General features: G+C 52.3%; 1 protein-coding gene across 22 annotated transcripts in view; it reads left to right on the top strand.

Annotated features, from left to right (window-relative positions):
- The window catches only part of GASK1A (golgi associated kinase 1A), a 99857-nt gene extending 78803 nt beyond the window's left edge, over positions 1-21054 (top strand). For 21 of the 22 annotated variants that reach the window (XM_029242280.1, XM_029242279.1, XM_029242277.1 and 18 more), the window contains 4 exons: positions 1242-2537; positions 17662-17784; positions 19833-19936; positions 20555-21054. In XM_029242280.1, the coding sequence (XP_029098113.1) occupies positions 1305-2537; positions 17662-17784; positions 19833-19936; positions 20555-20765 (1671 nt within the window). In that variant the 5' untranslated portion in view covers positions 1242-1304 and the 3' untranslated portion in view covers positions 20766-21054. Of the gene's footprint in view, positions 1-1241; positions 2538-17661; positions 17785-18986; positions 19937-20554 lie in introns of all 22 variants that reach the window. The other variant, XR_003796626.1, reaches the window with a different exon arrangement.
- The last annotated feature ends 262 nt before the right edge of the window (positions 21055-21316 follow it).

Genomic DNA, 21316 nt, shown 5'->3' with positions numbered 1-21316 from the left:
GAAGCTTCAGGAAGCTGGGCAGGTGCTCCCTCCTGTTTGGGTTTCTGGTTTGCAGCTGTTTCTTCTCTCTCCCTGCAGACTGGCTCTCAATAGCATATGGCCGCTGCTGTCATCGTTAGCTGGGCAGCCACGTGCCCCTGATCTCAAGTTCACGAGCAGAGCAAGCCAACCTTGCTGACTCGTCACAAGCCTTTGTTCCCAGGGCAAGGTTGGGGCTGAGGAGCGATTTGGCCCAGTGTAGATCAGGGTCCAGGATGGCCCCATCAGCTTTGGTCAGGGGTCAGGGTGCCTGGACGGATGTAGCTGCTGGGGTGTTGTAGGGGATGGAGATGGCGCCTCAGGTTCACAGTTAGGGGGGCTCCAAAATACAGTGGCTTAAACAGCTCTTGCCAGTTCTGCTCCCATGGGGTCACACAAGCTCCCAAGTTCCTTCCTTCTGGTGGCTCCACAGTGCCCAAGCAGCAGAATCACCCGGAGAACTTGTTAAAACACAGGTTGCTGCGCCCCTGTTTCTGATCTAGTGGTTCCGGGGTAGGATCTGCGAATTTGCATTTCCCACAAGTTTCCGGGTGATGCTTATGCTGCTGGTGCAGAGATCACATGCTGAAAACTCACTGCCCCAGGGTGTGTCCTTGCCGAGACGTGTGGAGCTGCCACTGCCACACCTATGTGCCCAGAGAGGGGAAAGCTGCCACTGCCACACCTATGTGCCCAGAGAGGGGAAAGCACCTATGGCTGCTTTGGGCCATAGGCAAGGACTTAGTCCCAGGGTCACACTTGGCTGCTAGGGAGGCCGGGCAAGGTCATCTGTAGCTGGGCGGCCGTGTGCCCCGGAAAAGGGAAGAGCGTGTTTGTGGGAGACGACTGCAGGTCCGCAGAGTGGGATCACGAGGAGACGAAACGACAGGGGCCCGCACTTAGTGGTGGGGGAAGATGGGGAAAGGCTCTCAGTGCGTTTGCTGACTAGAGTCATCATGGCGGTTTACTCAGGGAGGAGAAGCCTAATCTGCCTGCAGGCATCGGCCAGGGCTGTCCTGGAGACAGAGCAGGCTGAGCTTTGAGGCAGGAGCGCAGCTGGCTCCCGTGCCTCTCGAGGACAGCTAGGCGTTACTCCACCTGGCTCTGCTCTTTCCCCTCTTCGTTCACCCAAGATGTTCCTTCATCCACCGTCCTGTTGTCTTGTGGGTTAGGGCTGATGTTTTCGCAGGTCTCAAGCTTTCTTTTTCTACCCCATCCCCCAGGCATCTTGGCTCTGGAGAAAGCTGCGTGGCAAGAGGCGGTTGGTGACGGCATTCTGCCTCTTAATGGCTCTGTCTCTGGTGGCTGTCACCCGCTTCCCTCCACAGCACCCAGCTGCCAGCCCAGACCCTGGTCCCATGGAGCCCCAGCAGGTAACTGGTGCCCCTGTCCCCCAGAGCAGGCAGGCTCTGAGCTCCGGCTGGAGGCAGCGGGCAAGAAACCTGAGGTTCCGGAGAGGCTGGGCCTTGCCTGGGAGCTCCGTCCTGGTGTGTGCTGAGGAGCAAGGCCACGGAGGGAGCGTGGACAGCAGCAGGCAGTCCCCAGACATGGACAGCAGACGTCCAGGGAGGGTCAAGAGGGGCATTACTTTGGCACCTCCAGGAGATCTGAGACTCAGTACCCGGCATCTGGTGCTCCTGAGGGCGGATGAGGTCAGGGGTCCAGGAACCAAAGACCTGGACCTCCCCTGGCACAGTGGTCCCCTCTGGGAGGCACAGAGTGAGACGGGCACCCCAGATGGCCCCCTCGCAGGGCACAACATGGCAGCATTACAGACTTGGAGAGCTACTGCTGGACCGACCCTCCGGCCTCATCCAGCAGAAGGCGGGGATCTGCCAGGACTGAGGAACAGAGCCTTGACTGGTGGACAACAAGCAGGGGGTCCCTCCCCGGCCACGGGGGCTCGTCAGTGGCCTGGCTCTGTTGGGGAGCTGCAAGGATCTGTGTGGTGTGACGCTGAGACCCCCAGGCTGTCGAGTGGCTTGAGGACCAGCGAACAGGTGCCCCCGTGGCTCACAGAGCAGGATGTGCAGACCCTCCAGCTGCTGGCGCAGGGGCAGGTGGTGGGCAAAGCCAGGGTCCCTGGCCACGGGCAGGTGCTGCAGGTTGGCTTCTCCGCCAAGGGTGCCCTTCAGGACCTGTCTCCGGGGCTCAGCTACCTCTGCTCCCAGGGGCTCTGTGGCCTGATCAAGAGGCCTGGGGACCTGTCTGAGGTCCTGTCCTTCCATGTGGACCGCGTGCTGGGGCTGCGCCGGAGCCTACCTGCCGTGGCCAGGCGCTTCCACAGCCCCCTGCTGCCCTACCGCTACACGGACGGTGGCGCAAGGCCCGTCATCTGGTGGGCACCCGACGTGCAGCACCTGGGTGATCCAGATGACGACCAGAACTCGCTGGCCTTGGGCTGGCTGCAGTACCAGGCCCTGCTGGCACGTGACTGCAGCCAGCCGGGCCAGGCCGCATGCCTGGGCATCCACCGCACCGAGTGGGCACGCCTGGCACTCTTCGACTTCCTGCTGCAGGTAAGTGGGTCCAGGCGGGGTGGGGGTGGGGAGCAGTGGAGGTAGGGGATTTGAGGTGAATTGAGACGCCGGAACTGTCCACCTGAGGATGGACGGTGACTTTCCCCCTAGTCCTTGTCTTTTGATCACCAAGCACCCGTTTTTGTTATTTTTCTGCCTCTGAGTTCATTCATCCATTGGTGTGCTGGAACGAGCTCATGTAGGCTCATAAGAATTTCAGGAATTTTATGACCTGGCTGTGAAACACAGGCATTATTAAAATTTAAATTATATAAACTCACAATATAATAAGTTATATTAGAAACAAAGGTAATAATACTCTGAACTCATCACTTCATAATTATTTTACATTGTACTATTATTTGAGCTCTTGAGGGTTTTTGCATCTACCTAGTAAATACTACATAATGATGAGTTACTGCATATCTCTTGCTAGCTCCACATTCATCCATGTTGGTAGCTTGAAACTGGCCAGCGTAGGAGTATTTACATCAAGGGAATCAGCAAATGCTACAAATCAGGACTCCTCCCTATTCCCTGAGAGCTGGTTGTTAAACATTTATCAGCACGCTACTGTTGGTAATGTTTTATCCTTGAATCAAGAAGGATTCAAGATGGCTGCATAATTCGGAAAAGAAAGTCGAGGTGGAGGAGAGACAGAATGGGAGAGGGGAGAGATAAAGGGATGATAATGGTCCAGCTTGGGCCCTGAAGAATGAGAAGGAAGCCACAGGGCCAGCTGAGGTCCCTGCTGGGCCAGGAGTTAACCCTGGAGTTTTCCGGGGTCCTGGAGAAGGGGTTGGCGGTCAGGGCCCAGGGGTTAACAGGGGGACTGCAGGCATCAGCTATTTACTAAGTGACCTGTGAACAGTCAGTGTGGCTGTTCCGGGACCTGTGAGCTGGATGTCAGCCGTGGAGACACAAGTGGGGAAATGTGGCCAGAAAGAAAGACAAAAAACGGTTAGAGCGCAAAGCAGGTGGATACGTGTGCTAAATGCACACCAAGCCAGCCCCCATTTCTGTAGGGACCCCTGTTGAGGAAAGAGATCAATGCTAGCCCTAAATTTACCTACTGGGGTGAGTGGACACACCACAGAACGAGTTCAGTGCCGCAACCGGGTAGCCAGGGACTGATGTGCCCTCTTTGGTCCATATAAGGTTGGTTCAAAATGTGTTTTAGAAAATTCTCAGACCACATTTAATACTTTGGAGATTTCTCATGAAAATCCCACTTCCTTTGAAACATTGGATGGTTTAGTAACATGGGGCCTTCATTCCCACGTGGCAGGAATCGTCCTGAGCTGAGTAGCTGCTGCCCCCTTTAAAGGCTGCCATACTCTCCTTTTGGCCGAAGACCATACCTCTTAATTGTCTGACACCCACCCCCAAACCCTTGGATGTTACCTGTCTGCCTGTGGATGTTTGTCTCCAGTCACTGGACTAGCTGGGCTCCCACGATACTCGCAGCTCCTCTAGCCCTTGTCTCGTGGCTGCCCTTGTGGAGGGAGGAGTGTGGGCCCTGGTGGTTGGCATGGGCTTTGGCATCAGACAGACCTGGGTTTGAACCCCCTGCCCACAGGCCCCTTGCCACTGTGTGACGCTGAGCAGATTAGTTTGCGTCTCTGAGCTTCACTTCTCTCACCTCTAAGTGGGACTGGGTGTCCCAACCTTACGCCCTTGGGCACATGGTAGCTCTGAATCGCCAGCGCCTGCATCTTCGGGCTCTGGGCCCTGAGCCTGTTCTGCCCAGGGTGTGACAGGCTGAGGGCTGGGAATTAATGCCCTCCAGACAGTGTGGCCTGCCATCTAGCCTGGGATGCAGGGGTTTCCCAGACCACAGACTTACAGTCCTGGTTAAACTGGGAGAGCTGGTCATGCTCCCTCCAGGAGCTGCCCTCCTGTGACTGATGGGAGCTGGTGTGTAAAAGCCCCGGCTCCCTGACTGGGGTAGCTCTGTGGTGCGTATTCCATGTGTCTCTCAGTTCCCTACCAGGACCGAGCCCTAGTTACCCACAGTGGTCATTGCTGGCCCTCCCTGTCTCCCTTCCCTACTCCTTGCTTGTGTTTTTGAATTAGCTCACAGATAAACTGGTTTTGCTTTGAATTCTTGCCTCAAGGTCTGTTTCTGGGGGGAGCCCAGCTTCCATCAGATAACACTGACCTTGTGTGGTTTGTGCATGCAAGATCACTCCCGTAATGTACTTCATACAGCGCCTGGCGGGTGGCCCAAGCTCAATAATAAACAGGCACTGTCTCCAATACTTTATAGGAATTACCTCATCCAATCCTCATGGCAACATTACTAGAGAGATACTATATTTCTCCCTGTTTTAAAGTTGAACAGTTGAGGCCGAGAGAGGTTAAGTTACTTGCCCAAGGCCATGGCTAGTGGAGCTGAGGCACAGCCTGGATGGTCTGACTCCAGAGCTTACCCACTTACTCACAGAGTCCTCTTCATCTAGCCATGAATGAGGGCAGGAAGAGGGGATGCTTACAGGGATGGCCTGGGGCTTTGAGCTCGGAGGCCCCTCCTTGCAAAGCCCCAGTCCAGCTGATGTGCACGCAGCAGCTTTCTGCCCACACAGAGCCCCTCTGTCCGTCTTTGGAGGCTGTGGTGTGGAGCCTTTCCCCAGCTGCCAAGCCCTGCCATGGGGGTAGAAGGTTCAACAGCCAAAGCACACGCAGGTTGGGTGTGTGTGGTCAGGCGCAACTCGGCTGGCCTCGTGCCACCTCTTCCTGGGTTTGCTGAACACCAGGCAAGTCAAACACCCCTGTCTGGAGGATGCCGCCTTCCTAGAAATCACAGGCAAGTTGGAGTGAAGCGGGGCTGTGGGCTTCCCAGCCCAGGAACCTGAGGTCCCTTCTGACCAGAAGCCAGGTACAAACTCCACATGCAGCCCACTCTGCACATGCTTGCTCGCCTGTTTTGTCTCATCCAATATAAACCCTTGTTATTCTGTGTTTATGTATCACAACATAACATTTGCCCAGACACAAAATACACAAACACATTCCTCGTATCCCACAAACCATACCCCGTGCTTTGCAAATCCCCCATAACACTCTGTATTAGTGATTGCTGAAATAATGCCATGTAACAAACCTCTCCAAAACTCAATGGCTTGAGACACCAGCTCTTGATTTCTTGCTCCAGGGTCTATGGGTCAGCTGGGCTCAGCTGAGCTTGGCCCAAAGCTGTGGGTTCAGGTCTGCTCGTCGTTTCTCATTCTGGAGCCCAGGCTGAAGAGGAAGCACCACCTGGGGCAATCCTTCTAATGGGGAGTGGAAGAAGCCCAAGGGCTCAGCCAAACTGCAGAAGCACATTTAAGGCCTCTGCTGATGTCACTTCTGCTAATATTCCCTTGGCTAGAGTTAAGTCAACGGCCAAGCCCAATGTCAGGGAAGGGAAGTACACTCTGTTCAGAGTAGAAGGGGGAGCAAATACTTGTTAGACAATAGTCAGATCAGTCACACACGCCCCCAAAACACACACTGTACATGAACTTACACATGAACGTAGCCACATACATGCTATAGCCACATATGGACACACCATTCACATCAAACCACATACTCTCCATACGGTGCCCGGACACTGCTGTGGGCAACTGGGGCTCAATCCCGCTGAGACCTTTGGGAGAGTATGTAGAAAACGCCTCAAGTCGTCCCACCCAAGGGCCAAAGAAGCTGGGCCACTAACTCCTAGCCATCACTGGTTGAGACTGCTCCTGAGGGCATTGACTTCCTGGAACCTCTAGACTGGTCCATGCTCCTGCAGCCAGAAAGGGGCAAAGGCAGAGAGCTGCAGGCACTTGCGGTAGAAAACCATCAGTATGCACAGGAGTAGTGAGTGCCAAGGAGCGGGGGTGGGTCCCCGTAGCACCTGCTGCCCCCAGTGAATGATAAGTCGAAACCACGTTTCAGCAGGCCGGCGTGCCCAGGATGGTGTTCTTGATTAATAAACTGGTTTCTCTAAGAAAGATAAAGGATTGATAGTGAGTGGGTGCCCTCCCACCCCACCCTGGGCTGTGTCATCGGGAGAAGTAAGACCAAGAGAGGGGGTCAGTGAGAAGCTGGTCGTACTCGCTGGACACAGTGGGTGGGAGAGTGTGTATGTGTGTTGCTGGGGGGAAGGGGCTCAAAGAGCTCTACTCGCCTTCCTGCCAGGGCTACTTGCTGCCAGAGTTGCATTCACTCTGGTGAGAGACACAAAGTCCTCCTCCTCTTGGGACAGTGAAGGTGGCACAGCCAACCGTGTTTGGGAGGAGCTATGACCATCACATCCGCCGTAGGCCAAATCCAACCCAAGGGCTGTAGTGCCTGGACCCAAGAGGGCCTTCTACCCAGAGGCCAGAGGGAGAGAAGGAAGTGCTGGGGGGTTGGGCACATGTGCGTTTTTCCCTTTTAGACAGGCTTCTTTTCTCACGCCCTGCTTCGTCTTAGGGGGCATGTGCTTGGCTCGACTGGGTGAGAAGCTGTGGAGAACTCGGGCAGCCTGTGAGGGAGTAATGTTCGCTCACGGAAGTCATCCTGCAGCTTCTGCTTATGAAGGGCCTTCATGTTCTGGAAAGTCCAGACCCCAGAAAACCTCGGCTCCCACCAACCTGGTCCAGGCCGCCATCTTTTCTTACCTGGACTTGTCTCCCCACCTCCGCTTATGTCCCCCTCTAATCCAGTCTCCTTACAGAAGCCGGAGTGATGTCTTGGTTTCGTTTCCCCCAGGCAGACCCTGAGACCAGGATTCCACTGTGGTGGTTCATCTGCAAGGGGACCCCAGGAAACACCTGTAGGGAAGAGGAAAGTGAGATGGAAGGAAGGCAGCCAACAAAGGGCGTCAACAAGCAGGTCACCACTGTGGGCGACTGGGGCTTAGTTCCACAGGAAAATTCTGAGAAATGGTATAAAATACACGTTCAGAGTTAGCCCACAAAGAGGTGAGGGATGCGAGGTATTTATAGCGAAATCTCCCCTTGGTCTTTGGTTGAGGGCTGTTCCTGGAGGTGTTAATTCCCTGGCATTTGGAGAAAGCCCCTGGCCAAAGCTTACAGCAGCTGGAAGTTGGAGGGAGACCTCTGAAGTTCATAGACAACTGGTCAGGTAGAGAACATACCTCTTTTATGATTGTAAATCAGATTGTGTTACTTCCTCGTTACCGTAAGGCAAAGCATCTCAATGCCCTCGGTATCAGGTTCTGCAAGGACCCACGTGATCCATCCCTGTCTGCTGTCTCTAGCCCCGCCTCTTGGCACGTGGCCTCGGTCAGTTTCTTCAGGTGCAAGGGCCTCCGACTCCTCCTCCCCAGGGCCTCAGCTCTCCTGACTCTACTTCCCCGTTGTTATCCTCTTTCTCCTTTGTGCTATCCTATCTATTTCGTTTCTGACTCCCAGCACAGTATGTAAGTTTTATTTTATTTATTTGTTCATTTCTGTCTCTGTGTTTTGTTCACTACCACATCCCCAGCACCTAGCACAGGGCCAAGCTCTTGGTTTGGTCCTAGATAAGCACTTGTTGAATGAGTGAATGAGTGGATGAATGGATGAACAGATCAGTGAATGAATCCAGGGTCTCTGTATGATTTCCTATCTAGGTGCTGCTGTGTTCTGTTTCCTCCAATATCACTCCTTCCTCTAGACTGAGAAGAATCCCAAGGCCTTCTCCATTTCTTTTCGGGTCTGGTAGAGAATCTTAGAGGCAGAAAACAATGTGACCGTCATTTGTCCAGCCCTTGCCTCTGGCACGTAATTAACTTATGCATCCAGAACAGATGACAGCATAAAATGCTGTCTGATGTCCTCCACATCAGGTCCTGTGCCAGCACCTAGCATGTGTTGATGCATAACAGCCCTAGGGGGGCACAGTATTTTTAGCTCCTTTCCACAGGTGAGGAAACAGGCTTAGAAGGGCTAAGGAACTTGCCCACAGTCACGAGGCCTTAAGTGTTGGAGCTGGGATAGAATCTAGTGCAGCTTGGCCGTAGAGGGCATACCCTTGCCCTCTTTGCTGACTTAACTGACTCTGGAAAAGTCATTTCTTCTAGGTCTCTTCTGGGTTAAGGTTGGCCCATTTCCTTCCCGGGGAGCCGGGTTCAGTCATTTGTGATCCTGTGTGTGTTCCTTATTTTGAGTTCAAGTCTATGGTTCATGGCATCTCCTCTGGCTTGGGCTCCCTGGAACATCAGGTGTTGTGGCAGTTAGAGAGGAGCCCAGATCCGTGACCACTGCCGACCTCTCAGGCTTCCAGCCAGTGACATGAAATATAAGAGTAGCTACTGTTTATGGAGTGCCCACACATGAGCTCCTTCAAGTCCTACAACAGACCCAAGAGATGGGTGCTGCACTCCTCCCTCCTGCACAGGTGGTGCAGCCAACGGTGGAGGGGTGAAACAGCCCTCCCGGACAAGGGTGTTTAAAGGGTGACATCAAGCATCTTTACATATATTTAAAAGCAGGACCTCGATTAGGGTGAGGTGTGATGGGCAGAATTCTAAGATGGTCTCCAAGATAACCACTCCCCTTAGCGTTAGCTCCTGTCCTTGAGTAGGAATGAGACCTGTGAATAGATGGAATATCATTTCAGTGATTAGGTTATCAATCAGTTAACTTTGGGTGTTTCTTTTTTAATTGAAGTATAATTGACCTACAACACTATGTTAGTTCCAGGTGTACAACATAGTGATTTGATATTTCTGTACATTACAAAATGATCACCACGATAAGCCTAGTTTCCATCTGTCACCATACAAAGTTATTGCGATATTGTTGAGGTTAGTAATCAGTTAACTTTCAGTTAATCAAAAGGGAGATTCTCCTGGGTGGGCCTGAGCCAATCAGGAGAGCCTTTCAAAGATGAAGCATCAGAGAGGTTTTCCTGAGGGCCTCGAGGAAGAAAGTAAACAGCCACGCTATGAACTGCCTATGGGGAGGGGCGGCCTCTGGAAGGACCCTGAGATCTCGGGGAACATAGTCTTAAAACCACGAGGAATGGTTTCTGCCAACAACCTGACTGAGCCCAGGAGAGGAGGCTGAGTTACAAAAGAGATGTAGCCCCGCCTTGAGTTCAGCCTGAGACCCTGGGCAGAGAAACCGGCAGAAACGGGACGGAATTCTGACCCACGGAAACTGAGTTAATGAGTCATTTTTAAGTGACTAAGCTCATGGTCATTTGTTATGCAGCAATAGAAAATGAGTTCATGAGGCAAGGGAGGGGCCCCAGGTGCAAACATTTTAGGAGTGCCTGCCTGCTGTGCATGTCCCTGACAGCGAGAAGCACTTTCTTCTGCCTCACCCTTGTCCTGCCTCTTTTTAGATTTTTTTTTAATCGTTCATATCCTTTGCCCCATTTTCTGTTGGATTGTTGGTCTTTTTCTTAATGACTTTAAGAGCTTTATATAGATTAAGGAAATTATTCTTTTGTTTTCATTGCATTGTAATATTTCTCTCAGGTTCCATTGTCAATTAAACTTTGTTTCTAGTCTTTCTGCTGTGCAGAAATTAAAAAAAATTTTTTAATGTTGTTAACATTATCAGGTTTTTCTTTTATGATTTCTAGGTTAGTGTACTATGTTTTAAAGGGCCATCCTCATTTCAGGGTTATTTAAAAAATTCTCCCATGTGTTTACATATATTTTTGATCCATCTGGAAGTTATTTTGGAATAAGAGATCAGGTGCAAAACAATGATTTTTTTTTCAGATGGCAACCCAAATGTCCCAGCACCATTTGTTGAAAAATCATTCTTTCCCCCAATTTGAAATGCTGTCTTTATCATATAGCCAATTTCCATATGTACTAAAAAGTCTATTTCTGGACTCTTCTGTTCCAGTAAAGGGTCTATTTATGTGTCAGAATCACACTGTTTTAATTATCATGCTTTATATTTTAGGTTAATAACTGGGAGTGCTCGGTCTTTCTCATTGCTCTTTTTTAAGATTTTTCTGATATTCTTACATACTATTCTTCTGTGAAATTTAGAGTCAGCTTGTTACTTCCTTTGCCTTCCCAAGTCCTTTTGGGACTTTACTGGAATCAAATTAAATTTGCATGGACTAACATAGAGAGCATTTACATCCTAATATACAGGGTCATTCTAGCCAAGGACAGGCTATGTCTTTCCATTTATTCCTGTTCCTCAGAAGCATCTTGATGTTTTCTTGAGCTAGATCTTCACTTCCATGTTGGGATGATACTGTTATTTCATCTTCTTGTGACCACTGAAAATGGCCTCTTTCCTTCCATTATATTGTTACTGACCTGGGTTCTTGGACTCTTTAATCAATAGAAATTTTTTTTAACATCTCTATTGGAGTATAATTGCTTTACAATGGTGTGTTAGTTTCTGCTTTATAATAAAGTGAATCAGCTATACATATACAACAAAAAGACAACCTTCAGAATGGAAGAAAATATTTGCAAACGAAACAACTGACAAAGGATTAATCTCCAAAATATACAAGCAGCCATGCAGCTCAATATCAAAAAAACAAACAACCCAATCCAAAAATGGGCAGGAGACCTAAATTAATAGAAATTGATAAGAAGTCAGATGAGAAATTCAGGCAAGGCTTTATTGGAGCTCGTGCTGCAGCACACGGGAGCAAAAACAAGAAACAGGTGCCCTTGCTCATTTCCCAAGGCGAGGGCGAGCTGGTCCCTTAAATGGGGTGAGGCTGGGGGCGGATGGGTGGGTTGGACAGGAGGCGTAGCTTAGGTGGTCTGCACACCCCCTTGGTGGTGCCGTGTGCAGGGATCATGCGCGCGGGGTCCCGCTTTTGCTCACGGCACCTCAGAAGTGACAGTTGCTTTGTGACCTTTTTGTATCTTATTGTTCATAATTTGCCCCACTGAGCCTGTGTGCAGTTATTTTTAGTCCCTTATAGTTTCTTTGTATTGCAAGCACTCTGGTAAAGGGTCCCAGGTCCCAGCCTATCTCAATATGTTCTGGCCCGTAGCTCTTGGTCTGTGTGAAGGATATTATTGTGTCATAGTTTGGTTACTGGCCTCTTGCTTACTTCGTACTGCTTCTAACAGTTGCTTGGTTTATCCTCTGGGTTTTCCAAGTATATGATCATTTCTTCTGTAATGAATGCATTTTGTCTCCTCATTGCCTCTTCTTTCTTTCTTCTTACCTCACTACAGTTGTGGTGCCTCTAGATTAATGGTAAATAGTAATGGGATGATGGACTTGACTTGTTTCTTTTTGGGACAATTTCTAGTGTTTTGCCATTAAACATCATGCTGGCTTTTGACTGAAGAACTATTTGCTATTCTTGCTTTATTAAGAGTTTTTCTTGTCAGGAATGGATGTAAAAATTATATCAAATGCCTTTTGAGTATCCATGGAGGAGCTCACAATACTCCCCCCTCTAGTGTATTGATGTGGGGACTTTTTGTGAAAGGTGTTCCCATGGTGACTCTCCCAGTTTTCTTGATTGGAACCTATTTTGCTGTGGTGGATTCATCTTTCACGGCTGCTGGGTTTTGTGTTGATGTTTAAAATGTAGGGTGATCTACAGATGTCTTTTTAGATAAGGTCTAGTTCTTCTCAGACCATCTCCTCAAAGCCCACCAGCCAGTCTATTCACCCACATCCAGAGCTGGTGCTGAGACCTCTGGCCTCAGGCTTGGAGCAGTTGAGGCATCCAGATGTTCCTCCCCTGGGCCTCCGGGAAGGTTGCCCTCTGTCAGGACACCAGGGGAGCACTGCAGAGGGAGTCATCAGAGGAGAGTAAGAGTCAGTTCAGAGTAACCGACTCCTCCCCCACCCCGACCTCCCCAAAGCCTCACAAATTCTTTAACAGACCAGTCCTGCTGCCCTCCTTGGACAGAGATGCTGCCACTCTGGGGCAATCTGGCAGTGAGCTGGCCCGGCCAAGAGCCACCCTTCCCATCCAGAAGAACCTGGGCCTGTGACTGTCCCCAGGTGAGGGGAAGGTCCTGCATAGGGGGCAGGGCCACCAGGGACAGCAGGCAGTTCTTCTGGAATCCACCAGACTCAGATCAGGCACTGGCTGAGGAACGCGTCTTGGCCCAGGAACCTGGTGGATGGGTTAGAGGACTCGGGCCACCCCTCGTGCCCTGTGCTGGGCTCCTCCCAGACCTCCCCTCCCCACAGCTGGGCCTGGTGTCCCTCTTGGCAGACTGCAGTGTCTTGTCCCACCAGATGTCCTGTTTGGGGACCCCAGAGCCAGGCCTCCCCCTGAAGCCTTCTGGTGTTGGTATCCTGGGCAGGGATGTAGGGCTCACCTGACAGGCAGGCTTTCAGTGATCAGTCCTCATGTGAAGCACCCCCCGACCCCAGCCCCAGATCCTTCCTGCTGTCAGCCAGCCATGCGCTTCATTCATTCATCCTTTCACTCAGAAAACCTCAGCTGAGTCTCGTTGTGCAAAACAAGTGCTGGGGATCAGGTTGAACCATATCTTCTTTTTTGCATTGGGGAGCTTGTACTCTCTGGCGCCAAAAAATGTGTACCTGCCACCCAGTCTGACTCAGTGGTCAGAGCCATACTTGCCTGGGTCTGAGTCTAGGCGCCACCGTTTTCTTTCTTTTTTTTTGGCCACGCGGGCATGTGGGGTCTTAGCGTGGCGTGTGGGATCTTAGTTCCCTGACCAGGGATCAATCCCGCGCCCTCTGCGTTGGAAGCGTGGAGTCTTAACCACTGGACTGCCAGGGAAGTCCCTAGGTGCCACCGCTTTCGCTCTGTGGGACCCTAGGCACGTTACTAGCCTCTGTGACTCAGTTCCCTCATCTTTTTTTTTTTTTTTTTTTTGCGGTACGCCGGCCTCTCATTGTTGTGGCCTCTCCCGTTGCGGAGCACAGGCTCCAGACGCACAGGCTCAGCGGCCATGGCTCACGGGCCCAGCCGCTCCGCGGCATGTGGGCTCTTCCCAGACCGGGGCACGAACCTGTGTCCCCTGCATCGGCAGGCGGACTCTCAACCATTGCACCACCAGGGAAGCCCAGTTCCCTCATCTTTGAAATGGGGATAATAACCGTATCTGGCTCCTGGCTGCTGGGAGCGGTTAAATGAGTGGTGATGGGTAAAGCACTCAGAGCGGTACCCAGCACAGAGTAAGGGCTTCACAACTGTTTAACTAGAATTAAACAAAAACTTCACGATCATCCAACTCTGCTAGGTTCATCAGAAAACCAAAACTGCAAAGGATTATCATTTTTTCTTGGTAACTCCTCATTTTTTCAAAAAGGGGGAAAAAAAATCAAATCCTGAAGCGATTTGGGAATGAAGCTTAAGCTTGGTCCTGCTTGACTACTGCAGTTTAGACAGTGGAAAAAAGTTCCCAGACAGCATGGCAAATTAATCACACTGGCAACTGCACCTGCCCAGCCCCTTCCGGTTCAGCATTCAAATGGGTGTAGATCTGGGGACGCCAGCGCCGCCTGTATCACATGGGCTGTTATTCCTTGTAGCTTCCAGCATTTCAACTTGCAACGCTGCAGCGAGTTGAAATCTGCACAGGGTCAGGGAGCGTTTGGCAGGAGAAAGGGGGTTTGGCTGGCTGTGCATCGGGCATCACGTGAAATCCAGAGCAGTTACTGTATTTCAGTCTTGCTAGAACTATCCTGGCATTTATTCTCCCAGCCAAAGAGGACTTGGTAGGTGGTGTCCATCTCACAGATTTGTCTGCACTCCAGAAACCAGGCCTGCACATAGAAGAGAGTGGCTAGATTGTCATGGCTTGCTTTATTTCAGACTCTGGTTCTCAGGCCTATAGGTGGGGTGGGGCCGGGGCTTCTGGAGGGAGGAACCCCGAGATTCCTCCAGGCCTTTGGGCCTGTCCCTTCCAGGGCCCTCCAGGACAACCACCCTTGCTTTGTTTACATCATCACCTTGTGTGGTCCTTAGTGAGGTCCTGAGGGAGTATCACTGCTCCACTTTGTAGATGAGAAAACTGAGGCATAGTGGGGTTAACTAACTTCCTTAGGTCATGGAGTTAGGACACAGTGGAGCCACGATTCACCCCCAGATCTACTGGGCTCCAAACCAGGGTCACAGGCATGGCCCAGATTGTAGGCCAAATTCCCCTCTCTGCGTTTCTGTATGGCCCATGAGCTAAGAATGGTTTTAGCATTTTTAAGTGGTTGAAAAGCTCAAAGGAAGAATATTTTGTGACATATAGAAATTATATGAAATTAAAATGTCAGTGTATGTAAATAAAGGTTTTATGGAACATAGCTATGACCATTTGTTTGCATATTAGGTAGAATACGTACAATATGCACTACAGAGGCAGAGGTGGGTAGTCGTGACAGAGACCATATGGCCTCCAAAGCCTAAAGTATTTACTCTCTGGCCCTTTATAGAAAAAGCTTGCCGACCTCTGTTCTAAACCTCTATGTGGGCAGCCTCGAAGGCTCCTGCTGAGGAAGGCATGTGTGTGAATGCATGGAGGAGGACCACCCTCACCCGCTAAGTTCTAGGACCATATGGAGAAATATGGGGGCGTGATACTAGCCTCAGGTGGATTCAAAAATAGGGCAAATAGAGGTCTCTGGGGCATATGCCGCAGGGCTCCGTCCTCAGCCCTGTCCCGGTCAACACTTGTGTTATGAGCCTGAGTGAGGATACTGGGGCTCCGGTGCACCCAGCTGATTGCTCTCGTTCCTTCTGCACAGAGCCCTGGTGTGATTCACCTTCCCCCCATGCCTGGGCTCAGAGGTCTGTGCATCCCTGGCTGCCACTGGACCAGGGATGATCCTGTGTCCAAATATGGTCCAGTCAGGCTGAAAGGAAGGACTTCTATTCCGTGATTGTTGGGGGATAGCTTCCTTTTCTCTCCTCGCCTCCCTGCCCCTCCCTCCCTCCCTTCCTGTGTCTCTATCTCCTTCTCTCTAGACATAACAAGGAAAAACATACCCACAACAGCCACCTGCAGGCTTCCTGAGACAACAAAGGGATGTCCTTAACATTGTGCGGGTACAGTGAGAAGCAGAAAGAAACCCGAGTCCTTACCGTGACAGTAGGAGCTGCTAAATCCCCCAGCTGCCCCACCACGAGACTTCCTGCGGTAGATGATCTTAATTTCCCCTACAGTTAAAGCCATTTTGAGCCAGGCTTTTCTGTTACTTGTAATTGTTGTTCTCCAAAGTCTGGGAGACCAAAGCAGTGACTGTCTGCGCCGGGGGCTCATTCGTGGGCTCGCTGCCTGGACAGGGCTCTGGCCGTTTGCCCCCGGCCAAGCTGGGCCTGTCCTCCAGGTTTGGGACAGTAGCTGGGACTGTTTAACACTGTCTCATTTCTGGACTCCGGTTTTGTGAGGTTGATTGGTGAATAGAACTATAGTTATTTTCTGGCTTGTGTAGAAGGAAATCAATTTTGTATTTCTTCAGAACATGTGAGAGTTTCCTACAAAGGGAGATGGAGGGACACCTTTTCTGGCCAGCGCTGAGCTGGGCCCGAGTGGACTGCGAGGGGGCTGGCCCGGCTTTGATGAGCGCCGCACCCTGGGGCTTATAGGTTGTGCCGTCCCCCCAACCCCGCCACCGTCCCCTCTGCCATTTGTGGAGGGGGTTGGCTGCATGTGGCAGAGGGAGGCACGATGGTGGTGCTGGCTAAAGCTGGATCAGGTCTGCGGCTTGGGTTGGCAGAACAGCCTCCTTCACAGTTTTGAAAGCTCTTCTCCAGCCTTAACTAGTGTAATGATGGGGACCTCACTTGACCTCTAACTGGCTCACCCTTCCCGACCTTCAGGGAAGCAGGGCAGGATAACAGAGAGCACTGGGCTCAAGCCAGGCAGACCTCGGTTCAAATCCCAGCTGTACTGCTTTCACATGTAGGACCTTGGGCAAGTCTGGGGTCAGTGTCCCCCTGTGTAAATGGGGACAATAATGTTTCTATTGCAAGGCTGCAGTGAGGAGTGGGTGAGATAGAGATGCAGCAGTGGTGCCGGTCATCTGAGTGATGTCTTCTGACCCCACCAGTTCTCCAACTCCAGCTGGGTGTACAATCTGATTCTGACACTATCCACCTGGACTCAATGTCGGATCCCACAAGGGAAGGGCTCATTCCCACAAGACTGCTGATTCAGGTACCAGCCACAAATCCTGGGCCTCCCGGACTTCTGACCAACTGGCTATAAGTTGGGGGCTCTCATGACCCCCTCCGCATGTTTAATAATTTGCTAGAATGTCTCATAGAACTCAGGAAAACGCTTTACTTTTGTGTACTGGTTTATTACAAAGGATGTAAGTGAACAGTCAGTTGAAGAGGTACATGGGGTGAGAGGTCTGGAAGGGTCCCAAGTATACAACCCTGTATGTCCTCATGGAGTCGGGGTGCATCACCCTCCTGGCATGTGGGTGTGTTCTCCAACCTGGAAGCTCCCCAAATCTCACTGTTGAAGGCTTTTTATAACGCAGTTTCCAGCTCTCGTACTCTTCCCAGAAGTTGGAGGGTAGGGTTGAAAGTTCTGCTCTCTACTTGTCTATCTGGCAATCAGCCTGAAGTGATCTAAGGGCCCCGCTGAGTCACCTTATTAAACTCTGATATGGTCAGAGGGTTTATTATGAATAACAAAAGACACTCATATCACTGAGCAAATTGCAGGGGTTTTAGGAGCTCTGTGCCAGGAACCAGGGAAGAGACCATATTTCTTATTAAAGCACATCGTGATCATCCCTGAGGGAGCGTCATTGCTCCCATTTTAGGCATCCAGTGTAAGAGGAGCCAGGAACAGGAATGCTCTCCTTCCTGACTTTGATTCAGGCCTCCTGCAGGGTGAAAGCACTGTCCTAAGGCAGGAGCTGCCTGGATGGTCATTAAAAGATTTTTATCTCTGTAAAGGGAGGAATCCCTGATGTAGCATTTGCTGATTAAAGAGAAAGTGGTCATGTGTGGGTCTCCCCAGGCAGACCAGACAGTCAGCCCCAGGCTGGAGCTCAGGGCCAGTGGCAGAGATTAAGCAGTGAATGTTGGGTGGAAATCCACGCAGTGTGAGCAAGCAGTCCTGGTGCAGGGCAGGCTGGCTGAGGAGCAAGCAGAAGCCCCATCACAGCCGGAGGCCAGCAGCAGAGCTGACCAGCGCCAAGATCCCTGAGGATGGCCCCCAGCATGTGGCCCCAGGGCTCCGGCGGCCCGAGTGCTGGGCCCTCAGAGGACGGTGTCCCCGCAGGTCCATGACCGCCTGGATCGCTATTGCTGCGGCTTCGAGCCCGAGCCCTCAGACCCCTGTGTGGAAGAGAGGCTCCGAGAGAAATGCCGGAACCCGGGGGAGCTGCGGCTGGTCCACATCTTGGTATGTCCCCAGGTCGCCCCAGACTCAGGTCTTCCTGTCTCCATCAGCAGATGCTGTTGGCAAGTGTCAGAGATCACGTGACCTTGGGGTGTCCCAATCCTGTTCTTTTCAGCAGCAGAACCCTTTAAATGTTTTCAGGAAGCCTTAATATATAGAACTGACACAGGCGGAACTCTGAGGATGTGGTTTAGGTAGGTATGGGGTGTGGGCTGGAGCTGTTGTCACTAACTCCTCTGAGCCCTGAAGACTCCGGGGACGCCCTAAGTCTCCAGGAAGCAGAGTGTGATAACTGTGTGTCTAGTAGGATGTCCTCAATGAGCCAGTAAATATGGAAATTGGGGCCTGGAGCGGGGAAGGGGTTTCCCGAGCTGCATGTCTGGTTGGTGGCAGTGACAGGGCACTCTCCTGGCCTCTGATGGCTCACAGGCTGGGGCTGTTGGAGGAGCGCTGTGCTGCGTCCTGTGAAAGCTACAGCCCAGGGTGGGAAGCCGTGTGCCGAGGCCATCGGTGAGAGGCTGGTGGGGCAGAACAGCCGCTTCTCCTGCGCGAGGAGCAAAGCGCCACCCCGGGGAGGGGCTGCTCTGTCTTCCCCCAGTGAGGCTGGTGTCCTCACCGCCTCACCTTGGCCAGCTGCTTTGGACGGTAGCCGTCAGATGCTGCCCTGGGCCGAGCGTCAGGCAGCCCCACCAGCCCGCAGGCCAGGGCTGCGTCGTGGTGCTGCTGGGCGGTAGGAACTCTCCCTCCCCTGCCCCAGAGCCACCTCTCTCCTTCCCCAGTAAAAAGCAAATATTCCTGGGAGAGGGAGGGCTTTTATATCCATCCTTTACCCCTGGTGGGCAGCTGTCTCACAGATCCTTCCCGATATCAGTTTTTGGAGGGAGGAGTCATTGGGTTTCGAGAAATAGATGATTCCTGGTGTGTGCAGTGGGGTGAGAGGTAGAAGAAGCAGAGAGAGGGGAAGCTGAGGTCCTGAAGACAAAAGTTCATAGTTTAAGCCCAGGTTGCTGAAGAGAATTATGGGAAACTACCAGGGAATCTTGGCAAATGTGTAGGAATGGAGTGTGTGCATGGGGGTGGGAGCCGGAAGAGATGGCCTCCTGTTCCCACCATACCAGAGTTTTAAGGTGCTAAAGAATTCCCTGCTGCTGATTTCAAGTGTTTTTTTTTGTTTTTTTTGTTTTGTTTTGTTTTGTTTTTTGCAGTACGCAGGCCTGTCACTGCTGTGGGCTCTCCCGTTGCGGAGCACAGGCTCCGGACGCACAGGCTCAGTGGCCGTGGCTCACGGGCCCAGCCGCTCCGCGGCATGTGGGATCTTCCCGGACCAGGACACGAACCCATGTCCCCTGCATCGGCAGGCGGACTCCCAACCACTGCGCCACTAGGGAAGCCCTGATTTCAGTTTTGAAGAGTTTTCAGAGGCCCTAAAACTGTGGGGACAGAGGATGGGCAGTGCTATCTGAGGATGGCGGGTGTCTTGTGTCCTTGGTGATGCTCAGGGGAACGCCTGGGACAGGGGCACAGGGCGCACGTGGGCGGGCATACGTGTGTGAGGGTGCACATGTACGGTACATCCCACAGCCTCAGCCCCTGGGTGGACTACCTCTGCCCCTTCCCATTTCCACCCGTGCTCCTCAGCCCTTCGGCCACCAGAACAGGAATCAGTCCCTCTGCCTTGCAGTTTTGCAGAAGGTGCTGTGGCTTTTGGCTACGGGTCCAGGTTTGAACCAGCCAGCTACTGATTAGCTGTGTGACCTTATGCAAATTACTTCTTTGTGCCTCTGTTTCTGTAAAATGAGGCTAATATCAGTGGCCACCTCCCAAGGTTGCTGGGAGGGTTCACTGAGAGGGTGCCTGGATGTCCTAAGCACGGCAGCGGCATGGAGTGAGCTCACTGCACAGTGCGAGGGGAGCGTCTGGGCGAGTAGCAGGCTGGGTGGTGGGACTGACAGCTCAGGGCCCCCCAAGCTGCTGAGCCCCGACAGAGTCCAGGGGCACTGGCTAGGCTGCTCCCTGACTCTCCTCTGTCTCTGTCCATGTTCTTGCTTGAGGTCCGGAGCAGTGATCTCTCTCATCTGGTCTACATCGATAACGCCGGCAACCTTCAGCACCCGGAGCACAAGCTGAATTTCCGGCTGCTGGAGGGCATCGACGGGTGAGGGTCAGAGCGGTTGGGTGGAGGTTCAGGGGCTGAGGCTTGATGGCCCTGCTGTAGACCTTGAACTGTGGCTCCAGAGAAGCCCACATTCCCTCAGACAAAAGCTGCTGGATGAGCCTCAGAAGGGGGTGAGGAGTCCTGGGAAAGCTGAGGGGATACAGCCAGCAGGCCCTTCAAGTCCATGATGGGCTGCCCCCTCCCCAGTATCCAGAGGGCCTCCTGGCCCTGCACAACATGGGCTGCCCTGCTGGGGAGTGGGCAGGCTGGCCCTTCCCTGGCAGGGAGCTAGCCTGGGAGACACCTTCCCTGCTCACACCTGCAGCGGCTGGGCCTTCCTAGGGCTCCTCCTCACTTCACCCGGGCCAGCAGAGTGGATTCACCCACTCAGGGAGGTGGGACCCATCGAAAGCTCTATCCCCTGCCTGCTGTCACAGCAGAGCGGGTGGAAGGGTTCCTGGATAACTAGTCAGCAGGTGGCCCTGGAGACATTTCGGGCTGGCTTTGCGGGCCCCCAGCTGTGCAAGTTCTGGCCGACTGGCCTGGCCTTTCACGGAAACTCTCTGAGATGGCTTTTGCTCTTCCTTTCTGTTATGGGACTGGGGGACCTTCCTCCAGGTTTCCTGAGTCTGTCGTGAAGGTTCTCGCATCAGGGTGTCTACAGAATATGCTGCTCAAGTCACTGCAGACAGACCCGGTGTTCTGGGAAAGCCAAGGCGGGCAACAGGGCCTACGGCAGGTCCTCCAGACCCTGGAGCGGCGAGGACAGGTCCTGCTGAGCCACATCCAGATGCACAACCTGACACTCTTCAGGGACGAGGGCCCGTAAGCCCCCCACGGTCTGGGCGGGACTCTCACCTCACTGCGGGGGGAAGAAGCGGGGGCATCTCATGACATGACCTGAGTGGATAAGTGCCCATCCTCACGGCCACATTTTCTTGGGTTTACCCGTCTTGAAGACAAAAGGGAAAAGCCAGAAATCAGGAGGGCACCATGGATTCCACAGGACGTGTCATCTGGATGGTGGAGGAGGTGGTGGGTGTTGGGTTTTCAGTCTCATCACGTTCTTTTCTGCCTGCTCAGCCCTGGCTATTTACTCCCTTGCACCAATAAATACACAAGAATGTTCTATGAACTGCCCCAGGTACTGTAAAGTCGTGCGTTCCACATGCACATGCGGAGCTGGACAACCCTGTGTGTGTGTGTGCATGTGTAGAGGTGTGTAGGTAGTTGTGCACGTGTGGTATGTGTGTATGCCCACATGCATACATGAGATGAGCCTGATAAAGGATCTTCACAGAGTTGTACTTGTGGCCCAGAACTGCTCTGGCTGAAAGTGAACTCAGGTCCAAGAAATGAAACACTAAGCGTTTTGTCTTT

Source organism: Monodon monoceros, unplaced genomic scaffold (assembly GCF_005190385.1).
Source record: "Monodon monoceros isolate NGI ecotype Baffin Bay Population unplaced genomic scaffold, NGI_Narwhal_1 Super_Scaffold_3, whole genome shotgun sequence".
Taxonomy (NCBI): Eukaryota; Metazoa; Chordata; class Mammalia; order Artiodactyla; family Monodontidae; genus Monodon; species Monodon monoceros.
The sequence above is the reverse complement of the archived record's forward strand: the minus strand, read 5'-3'. Positions and strand labels throughout refer to the sequence as shown.